This window comes from Mustela nigripes, chromosome X (genome assembly GCF_022355385.1).
Source record: "Mustela nigripes isolate SB6536 chromosome X, MUSNIG.SB6536, whole genome shotgun sequence".
In the NCBI taxonomy this organism is placed as follows: Eukaryota; Metazoa; Chordata; class Mammalia; order Carnivora; family Mustelidae; genus Mustela; species Mustela nigripes.
In genome coordinates this window covers 39698588-39713082 of record NC_081575.1, presented here as the reverse complement: position 1 = coordinate 39713082, position 14495 = coordinate 39698588, and the positions used below count along the sequence as shown (strand labels likewise).

Genomic DNA, 14495 nt, shown 5'->3' with positions numbered 1-14495 from the left:
TCATTTGACAGATATTTATTGCATGTCTCCTGTGTCTGTGCAGATCATTGTTCATGCTTAGTGCCGGGGATACAAATAATTTCTGAACGTTGTACTTTTGCCATGTCTTTTTCGTTCTTGGGTTTGTAGCACCTTGCATAGTGCCTGGCAAGAAAAGAGTGTTCATGAAGTATTTAGGAGAAAGCATTTCCTCAGCAGGGTTCCTCCAAGTGTGGTCCTTATGCCACTTGCTTCTGGATCACGGAGGGGCAAGGGGTGCAGGTTAGTTGTTGAGCATCATTTCCTGGATCTTGCCCTAGATCTACTGAGTCAGAATCTCTGAAGGGCAGGCTGCAAAAATTTGCATTTCCATCCAATTCTGCAGGTATTTCTTGCGCACTAAAACTTGGGAACTGTTGCTAAATGGGGGTGTGTGTGGAACTAATGCCCGTTTTTGAAAAGTATAGCTAAAATTGATTGGATTATTTTTAATGTCTCTGACAGCAGCAGGAAAATTTAGTCAAGGGGGAAAGGGCATTAGTTAAAATTCTCTGGGAAGACTTTTTAAATAGATGGAATATTCGAGTAATCACATATAGAGTCTTCTAAGTCTAAGATGAAAAGTGGATTTATTGCTAGTAAAATCTTATCTTAATTTAGGTCAAATTTATGATGCCAGAAAGTTTTTGTTTTTATAGAGCTACATGTATACTTATAGCGTATATATAGGGACGTTTTGTCTAACCTAACAGTATACAATATATTGATTTCCATATTACAGACTTGAATCATGAATTTGTTATTTTAAGCCATGAGGGGTTAACTGTATTTGTGTTTTGACCCTGATTATAGATATCTGATTTATTAGATGCTTAATCCTCGATCAGGAATGATGGTAGTACTCATTCTCCATGAAAATTTGATCCATTTTACTGTTTTATGCCATATTTTCCAAGAGCATTCTGTCATTAAATGTGCTCTTTGGTAATAGATTAGGTATGTAAAAGCTGAGTCAAACAAAGACAGCATAGTTTCCCTTGCAAGAAGACTCTTGAAGCTGCATTTTATGACCATGTTCCTGGGGCCTAGAAGTTTCCATTTTGGGTTTGCCTTGATGTGATCCTCATAGTCAAGAGCTGAGGTGTCTATGCATCGGGGCACAAACTTCTTAAATATACACAGCTTTGTGTTTCTGCTTCCTTCCCTGTAACTTTATTATTATTATTTTAAATTTGATTTAGGGTTTTGTTGGCGGTGTCACTGCTGCTAAGATGGATCGCCAGCAGTTGCCCTCACGGCGTCCGCTGGGCACCGTGTCCAACGATCTGAGAATTCTGCAAGGCGATTCCTCCCTGGAGCTGAGCGAGTACGGGGACCAGCAGCGCGGTGGTGATAATGATGAACAGGAGAAACTACTGAAGGAGAGCTCCACTCTCTACGTGGAGAATCTTTCCTTTCAAACCACCGAAGAGCAAATATATGAGCTCTTTAGTAGATGTGGTGATGTCAAGCATGTATTTATGGGCCTGGATAAAATTAAGAAAAAGGCATGTGGCTTCTGTTTTGTAGAATACTATAACAGACTTGATGCCGAAAATGCCATGTGGTTCCTAAATGGGACCTGCCTAGATGATCATATTATCCACACAGATTGGGATCTGGGCTTTAGAGAGGGCAGGCAGTATGGCCGCCGCCGACCTGGGGGCCAAGTAAGAGATGACTTGCGTGAAGATTTTGATGTTGGTAGGGGTGGCTCTGGAAAACAGGCCCAGGGCTGTGATAGAAGAGGAATCCATTAGCGAAAAACCTGCAGCTCTGGCCCCTGGAAAAGTCCATTAAGGAACAACACCAGGTCAGCAAATAATCCATTTTGTAACAAGTTGAAATTACTTTATGTGCTGAGCAGACACCCTTTGGTTGTACTTTTCCTCTCTGAAATGTTATTAAATGGCACAAACAAAAACATCCTTTTGCTCTTGTCTTAATTTTGAAGCGGGTTGTCGGATTTCCAGTTTGACTGCCTGGTGGTCAAAAGTGACGTTAGGAATAAATTAGGTATAAATTAGGTATCTGAGTCAACCAAAGCACAACTACCATTTCAGGAAGATTTTATGGTCATGTTTCCAGGGCCTGAAATGATTTTTTAAAGAGCTTAAATAAAATAAAGTCAAATCAATGGAAATTTAGAAGAATTATCAAAGGAATAAAGGCACATTATTTTAGCATAAAAAACATTAAAAATCTGGGAAAGTTTATAATGAAACAAAAATTCTCTTGCCACACCAATTCCTACCCCAGGCCTACTCTCTTGGCAATAACTTTTAATTTTTTAAAGACTTTATTTTTATTTTTATGTTTTTAAGATTTCATTCACTTGACACAGAGAGAGTACACAAGCAGGGGAAGTGGCAGAGGGAGAAGGAGAAACAGGCTCCCCACTGAGCAGGGAGCCCCAAATGGGGCTCCATCCCAGAACCCTGGGATCATGACCTGAGCCAAAGGCAGATGCTTAACCCACTGAGCCACCCAGGAGCCCCTTAAAATTTTATTTTTAAGTCATCTCTACATGCAATGTGGGACTCGAACTCACAACCACGAGATCAAGAGTCGCATGTTGTTCTGACTGAACCAGCCAGGAGCTCCTTAATTTTTTGGCAATTATTTTTTGGGGGAGGAACGGTTTCTTTCCTGGTAGTTTCCTTCATATTTCTAAATAACATGACTGCATATACTTTTTATTTTCATTTTAAACATCATCAAACTGACTTCCTGCTTTTGGATTTAGTTCACTTAACACCCACGTTTTCACTTCTCTCCATCCTCTCAATATAGTAAATAGCACTTTATTTACTTTTTCTATTGTTACCTAAATTAGTAACAAACAATCCAGAAAACTTTTAGTTGCTTACAATCAGTATAGTCTGATCCTCACACCACATTTCCATTGCCAATTGCCTGGGGGGGGGGGGTCCTGCTCCACACCTCAGTGATCATCCTCTTTCTAGGGCCCAGAAGGTATATTGTCCCTGTCATTAGTGTAAATCTGTTATGGCAGTTAACCTCTCTCTTGCTGGCGATTGGTTTAGGAATCCAAACTTAAGGGGATCGGAGACTGACAAACCCTGTGATGATAGTTATTAGTAAGTTCAGGGGCAGACCAATGGGGACCCCAGCAAGACTGAAATGAAGGATTTTTAGTTTATGTCTTTTCCTAGTGGTTGTGAATAAGATGTATATAATGATTGCTACAAGAAGCCTTCCTTACCATCACAGGTGAAACCAGCCCTAGGATGAATCGGACACTTTAAATGCTGAAAGGAGGGGGCAAAAACTACGGCCTTCTTGAAATTACACAGCTGCTGAAATCCGCTAACCTTGCCACACAATGTTTCAGTGTCCTATTGTGTGAGATAAGACATTATTTTATTGTGTAAGCCAGCTTGTTAACATGTACCCGAAAGCACTCTGATATCAAATAATTTCTCTTTCTTTTTTTTTTTTTTTTAGAGTGAGGGAGAGTGAGAGCGCACACACAAGTGCACCTGTGCAGTGGAAGCTGGGTTGGGGGCGGTGGCTTAGGGAGTCAGAGAGAGAGTGTATGTTAAGCAGGTTTCACTCTGGGCACTGAGAGCGGATGCGTGACTCAGTCTCACGACCCCAAGATCGTGACCTAGGTGGAAGTCAAGACTCTGACACTTAACCAACGGAGTCATCCAGGCGTCCCACCAAATACTTTTTCTTAATTATATTCTTGTGTAAATGATTTAAGTTTCTCCCTTGTGAGCCCAAACATATATCTCCAGGGTTCGTGACCTTACATCTGGGAAGTTAGATAAAAATCAGCTTCTTACTCCTGACTCCTTCACTCTCTGACCTGAGGTTATCTTCTCTGGTCGGTAACATTCTTTCCTGAATAAGAGAGGAAAGGGGATGCCACTTTTTATAGAATTACTGTTATGTGCTGGGCTCTTTGCTAGAAGCCTTAAAGCACAATCTCATTTACTTTGAACAGCTCTGTACCTGTGACATAGGTGAGGATACTGATGATCAGGAAAGTAAGGTCACCAAATGGTAGGTGACAGAGCTGGGGTTCAAAGGAAGGGAATCTGTGTCAAAGCTGGTGCCCTTAATCAGTGTACTCTTTTGTCTCTTTCCCTTACCTTCAGTCAGGTCACTAGGTCCAAACCTCTCTTTGAGGTTCCTTTTTCTCTGGAAATTATCCCACTGGCTACATTGCACCTGAGCTCCACCCCCACCCCAAGCAAGCTTCTGCAGTGCATTGTTCTTTCTGCCCTGACATTCAATATCACTCAGGTTCAACACTAATACCACCCAGCCATACGTATCTTTACTCCCTGAGAGAAAAAAGAACATCTGACATGTATTTCTGGACAATTTAGATTACTCGGCGTACAGTAACGGAGTTTACTAACTTTTTAGGATCTCCCCCCTTGCAACTTCCCTAAAAGAGAAGAAGATATGTTTAAAGTCATGGGATTAAAAATTGGATTTTAATTACGAAATGTTTCTGGAGGAGTATTTTGGCATATATCTCAACCACTCCTCTTAGTGGCTTCCCACTTGGACTGCTCCCAAGGATGTCTTTTCCTAGGCTCAGAAAAAGCATTTAACAATGTCTTGTGAAGCATACTTTTGGTTAAGTAAAGAAACTCTCATACTGTATGGTTAGAAGTGTCCTCCAGTAGATCCTACAATATATCATGTTCTTCAAAATCACGCTGAATATATCAATAGAACAAAGGATGGAAATCACATGATCATCTCAGTAGGCATAGAAAAAGAATTTGAAAAAATTCAATACCCTTTTCATGATAAAAATGCTCAACAAACTAGGAATAGAACAGAGCTTCCTCACTCTGATAAAAGACATCTATGAAAACTCCACAGCTGACATCGTACTCAGTGTTGAAAGACTGAAAGCTTTACCCATAAGATCAGGAACAAGACACTTTCATTTCATATTGTACTGGAGGTTTTAAGCTAGGGCAATTAGGCAAGAAAATAAAATAAAGGGCATCTGGATTGGAAAGGAATACGTAAAAATATTTTTATATTTATGGTGATATGATCTTGTATAAAGAGAATCAGAAGGAGGCCATGATAAAGGACTATTAGGGCTAATAGTTCAGCAAAGTTTCAGGATACAAAAATCAATATAGAAAAATCAATAGCACTTCTATGAACCATTAGTTAAAAAATTCAAAATGAGGGACACCTGGGTGGTTCAGTTGGTTAAGTGTCTGGCTTCAGCTCAGGTCATGATCCCAGTGTGGGATTTGAGTCCCATATCGGGCTCCTTGCTCATCGGGGAGCCTACTTCTTCCTCTGCCTGCTGCTCCCCACTGCTTACATGTTCTCTCTCTCTCTCTCTCAGACAAATAAAGAAAATATTAAAATAAATTAAAAAATAAATAAAAATCCAAAATGAAATTAAGACAATTTCATTTACAAGAGCATCAAAAAGAAGACAATATTTAGGGGAAAATATGCCAAAAAGTGCTAAATTTATACTCTGAAAACTACAAAAAATTGTTGAAAGAAAGTAAATAAATGGAAAGATGTGAAAGGAAATAAATGGAAAGATATCCAGTGGTTCATGGATCAGAAGACTTATTAATATTGGTAAGAGGGAAATAACTCCCAAATTGATCTATAGATTCAATGCAATTCCTTTCAAAATTGAAGCCTTTTTTTTTTTTTTATAGAAGTCAAGGAACTGACCCCCCAGATTCATATGGAAATGTAATAAAATAGCCAAACCAATTTTAAAATAGAGGAACAAGGTTGGAAAACTCACATTTCCTGATTTCAAAAGTTACTACACATAATAAATAAGACAGTGTTGGGCACTTGGGTCGCTCAGTTCGTTGGGCATGTGCCTTTGGCTCAGATCATGATCCCAGGGTCCTGGGATTGAGTCCCATATTGGGCTCCCTGCTCCTTGGGGGGCCTGCTTCTCTCTCTCTCTCTCTCTCTCTCTCTCTGTCCCTGTCTCTTGTGACTAAATAAATAAAAGTCTTTTAAAAAAGACAGTGTTGTACTTGTCGTACTGGCATAAGGATAGACATACATCAATGGAATAGAACTGAGAGTACAGAAGCAAATGCTTACATTTACAGTCAAATGATTTTTGACAAGGGTACCAAGACAATTCAATGAAGAAAGAATAACCTTTTTTTTTCAGTTTTTATTAAAATCCCAGTTAGTTAACATACAGCATAATATTAATTTCAGGTGCACAATATAGTGATTTGGCCCTTCATAGAGCAACTGGTGCTCATCAAAAGTGCTCTCCTTAACCCATCCCCCCTCATCTCCCCTCTGGTAACAATCAGTTTTTGCACTACTAGGTATTTACTCAAAAAATACAGAAATACTAATTCAAAGTGATATGTGCACCCCAGTGTTTATAACATTATCTACAGGAGCTAAATTATGGAAATGGCCCAAATGTTCATTCACTGATGAATGGATAAAGAAAATGTGATATATAGAACTATAGATCTATATATATATAGGAATATTACTCAGCCATCAAAAAGGATGAAATCTTGTCATTTGCAATGACATGGATGAAACTAGAGAGTATTATGCTAAGCAAAATAGGCCAGTCAGAGAAAGACAAACACCATATGATTTCACTCATATGTGGAACTTAAGAAACAAAAAAAGGAGCAAAGGGTAAAAAGAGAGAGAGAGGCAAACAAGAAACAGACTCTTAACTATAGAGAATAAACTGATGGTTCTTGGCCAACAGACACATGAAAAGATGCTCAACATCACTGCTCATCAGGAAAATACAAATCAAAATCCTGATGAGATACCGCATCACACCCATCAAAATGGCTAAAATCAACATAAGAAAGAACAAGTGTTGGTGAGGATGTGAAGAATGGGGAACCTTCCTGCACTGCTGTTAGGAAGGCAAACTGGTACAGCCAGTCTGAAAAACAGTATGGAGTTTCCTCAAAAAGTTAAAAATAGAAATACTCTATGATCCAGCAATTGCACTATAGGGTATTTACACAAAGATTAGCTTTTTAAACAAATGATGCTGGCTTGCCTGGATATCCACATGAAAAAGAATGAAGGTGAACCCTTACCACACACCATATACAAAAATCAACTTAAAATAGATCGAAGACTTAAAGAGCTAAAGCAATAAAAATCTTAGAAGAAAACATAGATATAAATCTTCAAGACCTTGGATTAGACAGTGGTTTCTTACATATGACACCAAAAAGCATGAATAGCCAAAGGAAAAGTAGATGACTTGGATATCATCAAAATTAAGGACTTTTGTACTTCAGAGGACACCAACAAGAAAGTAGAAATACAATACAAATAATGGGGGAAATATTTTGCAAATTATATGTCTGATAAGGGACTTGTACCTAGAAAATGTAAAGACGTCTTAATGTTTAGGGCACCTGGGTGGCTCAGATGGTTAAGCAGCTGCCTTCAGCTGAGGTCATTATCTCCAGGTCCTGGGATGGAGCCCCACGTTAGGCTCCCAGCTCAGTGGGGAGTCTCCTTCTCCCTCTCTCTCTGCCTCCCCCCCCTGCTTGTGTGCTCTCTCTGTCTAATGAGTAAATAAAATATTTAATTAAAAAAAGTCTTATGGTGAACAATAATAGACCATTGACCCAACTTACAAATGTGCAAAAGATCTAAATAGTTGCTTCTCTAAAGAAGAAATACACATAGTCAATAAGCACACGAAAAGATGCTTAGCATCAGTAGCCATCAGGGAGCAAATCAAAACCACAATGTGATGCTACTTCCCAAACACTAGGGCAGCTATAACCAAAAAGTCAGACAATAACAAGCATGGGTAAGAACATGGAAACAGGGGTACCTGGGTGGCTCAGTGGGTTAAAACCTCTGCCTTCGGCTCAGGTCATGATCCCAGGGTCCTGGGATCAAACCCTGCATTGGGCTCTCTGCTCAGCAGAGAGCCTGCTTTCACCTCTCTCTCCGCCTGCCTCTCTGCCTACTTGTGATCTCTGTCAAATAAATAAATAAAATCTTTTAAAAAAAGAACACAGAAACATTGAAACCTTCATACATTGCCGACAGGAATGTAAAGTGTTATGGCTGCTTTGGAAAGAGTTCCTTGAGATGTTAAACATAGAGTTGGCATATGACCCAGCAATTCTCCCCATAAGTATATGCCCAAAAGAAATGAAAACATATGTCCACACAGAAACTTGTACATGAGTGTTCATAACACCATACATTATAATTGCTGAAATGTGGAACCCAACCCAAAGTCCATCTGCTGATGAATGTATAAAAAAAGTGGCATATCCATACAATGGAATATCATTTGGCCATTAAAAAGAATGAGGACCTGACACGTGCTCCAATCCGAATGAGCTTTGAGAACGGTATGTGAAGTGAAAGAAACCAGTCAAAAAGGACCGCAGATTGTATTATTTCATTGATGTAAAATGTCCGCAGTAGGTGAATCCATAAAGACAGAAAGTCGGTTAATACCAGGTTCTGGGGAGAAGTGGGGAAAGTGATTGCTAATGGGTATGAGGTTTCATTCTGGGGTGGCAAAAATGTTTTAAAATTGATTGTAGTCATGGTTGCACAACTCTGTGAATATATGAAAAGCTTTATTTTTTAAAAGATTTTATTTATTTATTTATTTGACAGACAGAGATCACAAGTAGGCGGAGAGGCAGGCAGAGAGAGAGAGGAGGGAATAGGCTCCCCACTGAGCAGAGAGCCCGATGTGATGTGGGGCTCCATCCCAGGACCCTGGGATCATGACCTGAGCTGAAAGTAGAGGTTTTAACCCACAGAGCAGGGAGTCCAACATGGGGCTCTATCCCAGGACCCTGGGATAATGACCTGAGCCGAAGGCAGAGGCTTTAATCGACTGAGCCACCCAGGCGCCCCTAAACAAAAAGCTTTAAATGAACCAATTGTATGATATGTGACATATCTCAATAAGGCTGTTAAAAATCATGCTGAACAAAAAGCTTATTGGAGGCTAGCAGAGAAAGGAAGAGGCAGGCTATTCTTTCTGTGTCTCTTCTGATAAGATGGAACGCTTTCCTCGATTAAAACTTCTTAGAGAACACTTGTCTTTCCTACAACGCTACTTTTGCCAACTCATTTGCTTTTTTTTTTTAAAGATTTATTTATTTGACAGACAGAGATCACAAGTAGGCAGAGAGGCAGGCAGAGAGAGAGAGGGGGAAGCAGGCTCCCAGCTGAGCAGAGAGCCCGATGCGGGGCTCGATTCCAGGACCCTGGGATCATGACCTGAGCCAAAGGCAGAGGCTCTAGCCCACTGAGCCACCCAGGCGCCCCGCCAACTCATTTTCATTCAAATCACGTTCCTTGGTACTAGTGCCACCAACACTTCCCTTTGTGGGGAGACGGAATGCATAGTCAGTCTGCTATTTGGATTCTTTGCTGTATTCTGTCCTAGAGGAACTATCTGTCTGAGTAAGGATAAGGCACCAGACAAATTTCTGATCTAAATCCAGGGAACAGATATGTAATTCTACCTTCATTTTTTTAAAGACAGTTTTGTTTGTTTGTTTGTTTATTCATTCATTTAATTATTTCAGAGAAAGAGAGATTGGGAAAGAGTGTGGGAGAGCAAGCAAGCGTTTGCGGGGTGGGGGTGCGTGGAGCAGATGCAGAGGGAGAGAGAAACTCAAGCAGACTCCGCACCGAATGCAGAGCTGATGTGGGACTCAATATGGGGCTCGATCTTGTGACCCCGAGATCAGGACCTGAGCTGAAACCAAGAGTCGGGCACTTAACTGACTAAGCCACACAGGTGCCCCCAGCATATTCTTTTTATAATGTGACTTGCTACTCCTCCAATCAAGAAGTGGAGTCTTCCCCTCTCTTTTAAAATCTGGGCTGTAAGTTGCTGTGACTAATAGAATGGAATAGGAATGATTTATAAAACTGTCAATGCTGGGCCTTGAGAGATCCTGCAGCTTTTGCTTTCCCAGTTAACTTCTTAACACACGGTTGCTATTTAGAGAAGTCCAGACTCTCCGGCTGGAAAAAGAGAGCATGAGGGAAAGAATTAAGTTGTCCCAGTTGGCAGCGAGCAGCGAGGCTCCAGTCATGTGAGTCATGTGAGTGGGGCCATCTTGGATCCTGCAGACCCAGTCAAGCTGTCCAACCTGACACCACGTGGAACAAAAATGAGACTTCCCTACTGAATTCTGCCAGAAGAGGAGATAGGCAAAAAAAAAGTAAAATCTATAGAATAATTAGAAATTACAGTAGATTTTACAAGGGAAACAAACAAAAGGCTAAGAAGAATAACACAGGGAGCCTAGTTTAGATGCACTGGCCAGGGAAGTCGTCTCTAAGAAGTTGACATTTGAGTTCAGACTTAAAAGACACAGAGGAAGAGTGCTAAGAGTGTACTAGGCAGAAGGAAGAGCGAGTGTAAAGACTTTGACTCAGGAGAGAGCTTAGTGTGTTTCAAACACTTAGAGAAATCCAGGGAAGCTGAAACAAGGAAGATGAGGCTAGAGAAGTGGACAGAGACTAGATTCCACAAGGCCTAGGTGGTCGTTAAGAACTTGTATTTTTTTTCCTAGGTGCACTGAAGGGTTTTAAACAATGGAGTGACATGATCTTTCATTTTGAAAGGGTCATTTTTGCTGCTGTGGGAGAAAGGATTACAAGGGGGTATGCAAGTGGAGAAATCCGGTCACATTGTAATCTAGGCTAAAGTTAAAAGTAGCCAGGTCATAGAGATGAAGATGGAGAAGTGTGCCTAGCTTTAACGTATGTTTTGAAGATACAGCCTGCTTGATGAGTGCAATGTGAAGAACAGAATAAGGGAAAAGGAAAAATCAAAGATGACATAGATTTCTGGCTTAGGCAATAAGATTGATGGTGGTGCTCTCTGCTGAAAGTAAGGAAATGATTTGGGGAATCCAGACTTCAGTTTTGGATATGTGAATCATGATATATGTGTGTGATCTCTCTAAACAGGTATCGAGTGGACAACTGGAACTCAGAGAAAGCTCTGGGAGATTTATTGGGGGGGGGCAGCAGGAAAAATGGCACTTAAATTTATGGGAATGGCGGAGATTAGCCAATGAAAGAATATAGAAATGAAATGGGAAGAGGGTATAGGACAGATCACTAAAGAATACCAATACTTAAAATTAGCTAAGGGAAGAGCAGATAGCAAAAGGGAAGGAGTAGTGACTAAGAAGTTAGGAGGAAAACCAAGCAGAGCATGCTTGAGCTCTGATGGAAATGATCCAAAGGAGAGGGAAGGATTGATGTTGCAGAAGAGAAAGGAGACAACTAGAGAAGATTCCTTGAGGTAACGAAAAAGAATAGGGTTCAGAGCACAATGGAGGGACTGAGTGCCCTCTTGAGGTTTAATTTCATGAACTTAAAGTGAAACCAATCAGCTTAGTTATATGATACCCCCTACACTATGCAGCTGCCTACTTGGGTGAAGGTTCCAAGAAGGCAGATGGCAGAGTTCATTTAGGATTGGAGTTTTGCCAGTAAAGTCAACAGAGGGAGAGGGCCAAGGGAACTGACTGTATTTGTAAGTAAGAAACATCGATTCGGGACTGGCTAAGGAATGAAATAAAGTCAACATGGAGGCTGGTGGATATTGAGAAGAGTGATGGCCAACAGATTGGAGGGCTTGGAGAGGCTGTGTGTGTGTGTGTGTGTCTGTGTGTGTGTGTGTTGGCAGTAAGGGTGGGCGGCAGAGGAGTGGGATGTTTCAGATAAAAATGGGAGAGGTGATAGAATTTTAGAGATGGTAATGTCCAGGTGTAGCCATGGGAGTAGGTGGGTGAGTTGGAGTGATGAAAAAGACCATGGGAGATGGATAGGTCAAGGCACTGAGAATCTGGTGGTTCATCCATGTGAAAGCTAAAGCCCTAACTTTGTGGAGTAGGAGGCAACATCGTCTGTACAATGGGAGTCAATCAGTGTGTTCACTCTTTTGCAAAGAAGCCAGTTTTTTAAAAAAGATTTTATCTATTTATTTGACAGAGATCACAAGTAGGCAGAGAGGCAGGCAGAGAGATAGGGGTAGTAGTAGGCTCCCCGCTGAGTGGAGAACCCAATGCGGGGCTCAATCCCAGGACCCTAAGATCATGACCCGAGCCGAAGGCAGAGGCTTTAACCCACTGAGCCACCCAGGCGCCCCACAAAGAAGCCAGTTTTTGTGGTTGGGTTCTAACTTCAGCTGGGCCTGCAGAGATACTGGAGAATTTGCCAATTCCCTAATTAGCTCCATCTGTCATTCCTCAGAACAGCTCTTTTGACCATATACTACTTTCCAAATTATGTACCTCTCTCCTCACACTTTCTACAGGAGTTTGCTTCCTACTCTTGTAGACAATAGGCCATCAGGAGGGATATCTCTCATGCTAGCTCCTTCTATACAAACTTACTTACATACACACAGTTTCATGGTTTCCTCCTTAAGTGGGACTATCTGTCCTTCTAAGACTAATGTCCCATCAGTGTGGAGCTCCGCCAATGTGTCCCATAGTGGCAACACCCCCTTTATTTCTACTCGACGTTTCCCCTGGCACACATCTGTCCCAGCTGTACCAGAGCGGCGGCTGCCACCATGACCACCATGTCCTTCCCTTGGGCTTGCCTTCACAGGCAATGTTGAAAGTAAAGTGAAACTAGCGGAGAAGACATTGCTGCCTCCACTTCATCTCAGAATCACTTCTTTGTCTTTTAATTTTTCATTTTGATGGAATTTCAGACTTACAGAAAACTTGCAATAAGATTTAAAGAAAAGCCCGTTTTGCCTTTTACTCAGATTCCCCAAATGTTAACATTTTACCACATTTGCTTCATCCTTTTCTGCCACCCCCACATCCTACTTCCTTCTCCCCCCTTCCTCCCCCACCTCTCTCCCTCCCCACGCACACACCCTCTTTTTTTCTGAACTACTTGATCGTAAGTTGCAGACATGATGCCATTTACCCTTTGATACTTCAGAGTATATTTCCCAATAATAAGCACACTGTCTTACATAACCCAGTCACACAATCATCAAAACCAGGAAAATAACATTGATACAATATTTACTAATGTACAGATTTGATTCCTAATTCAGATTTCACTGAATGTGTTGACCCAATCCTGTCCTCTGTAGCAGAACATCTCGATTCACAAGTAGCTCTCAGCTTTCATCTGAAATAGTTCTAGAGTCCTGTGTTTCATGGCATTGTCAGTTTTGGAGAGTACAGACCAGCTATTTTGCAGAGTGGGAAAGTATCTGCGTTTTCTTCATGGGAGGATTCAGATTATGTGCTTGTGGAAGGAACATCACAAAGTGTTGTGTCCTCAGTAGGCACATGATGTGGATTTGTCCCATTACTGGCCACGTTAACTTTGATCTCTTGGTTAAGACTCCACGTGCTAGGTTTCTCCACTATAAAGTTATTATTTTTTCCTCTTGTTCTAATAGATATCTAGCAGGACACTTCAAGACTACAGAAATATCTTTCTGCTCAAATTTTCTTCCACTAGTTTTGGAATCCACTGATGATTCATGCCAAGTGGTGGCCAAATGCTTCCCCCTGGTCAGTTTTACCAGTTCTCCTGCACTTTTTTATTGCTGTGAAGATGAGCTTTCCCTTCTTTTCCACGTGTTCATTTCTATCTGTGTGAACTTACAGATTCCCATACTTTTCAAAGGGTTATCTTTTATAACGATACTTTATTTTAATGCTCACACTTTCCAGATTTGGCCAGCAGAAGTCTCTTCATGCTAGCTCTAGTATGAACTTGACCTGCTCCTTACACTTCTGAAGTAGTTTGTTACTTTCTTGCAGAAACAAGATATTCCAGGCTTATCTCATACTTTCCTTGCCCTAGGCCTGAAATCAGTCATTTCTGCAAGGAGTCCTGTTCCTTTTGGTGAAGAATGTCATTGAGGAACCGAGGTGTGAGTGCAGATTATGTTTGTTGCCTGTAGAGCTTCACAGTGGACAGAACTATGACATAGATGTGAGTACACACACCTATACTCATATGCATATATGCGTATACCTGCAGAAATGAACCCCTGAGAGAGACACATGTCTCTTTCAGCATCTATCTCTGTATTAAAAACAATGAAATCACACTGATGGTCCAATTCCAATTCAACACTACAGAGTCATTCTGTCCTCCTTTTCCATATTTTAATTTTCTTGACCAACAGTAAGCTATCTGACTCCCAGTATCCACAATATATTATAATCACTTCTTTACCTACTATACTTGGACTTTGGTTCGACCCACTCACCAGAATGATTCTTGCCAAGGGCACAAATTTTTGCAGTTGCTGAATTCAAAGGTCACTCTGGTACTAATATTCCTTGACCTCTCCTCTGTGTCTGACTGTTGAAACTAATCCTTCTTTTCTTTTTTCTGTGTTGTATTCTTTTATTTCTTTTATTTTTTGATAGAATATATATCTAGAACATATGAGTATACATTTATATCCCTTCTTCCTA

General features: G+C 40.8%; 1 protein-coding gene across 1 annotated transcript; it reads left to right on the top strand.

Moving 5' to 3' along the window:
• Window positions 1–1224: 1224 nt before the first annotated feature.
• NCBP2L (nuclear cap binding protein subunit 2 like) lies at window positions 1225–1927 on the top strand. Its single transcript, XM_059385519.1, has one exon. It carries the CDS (start codon window positions 1251–1253, stop codon window positions 1776–1778), a length of 528 nt encoding a protein of 175 aa, XP_059241502.1. The 5' UTR covers window positions 1225–1250; the 3' UTR covers window positions 1779–1927.
• The last annotated feature ends 12568 nt before the right edge of the window (window positions 1928–14495 follow it).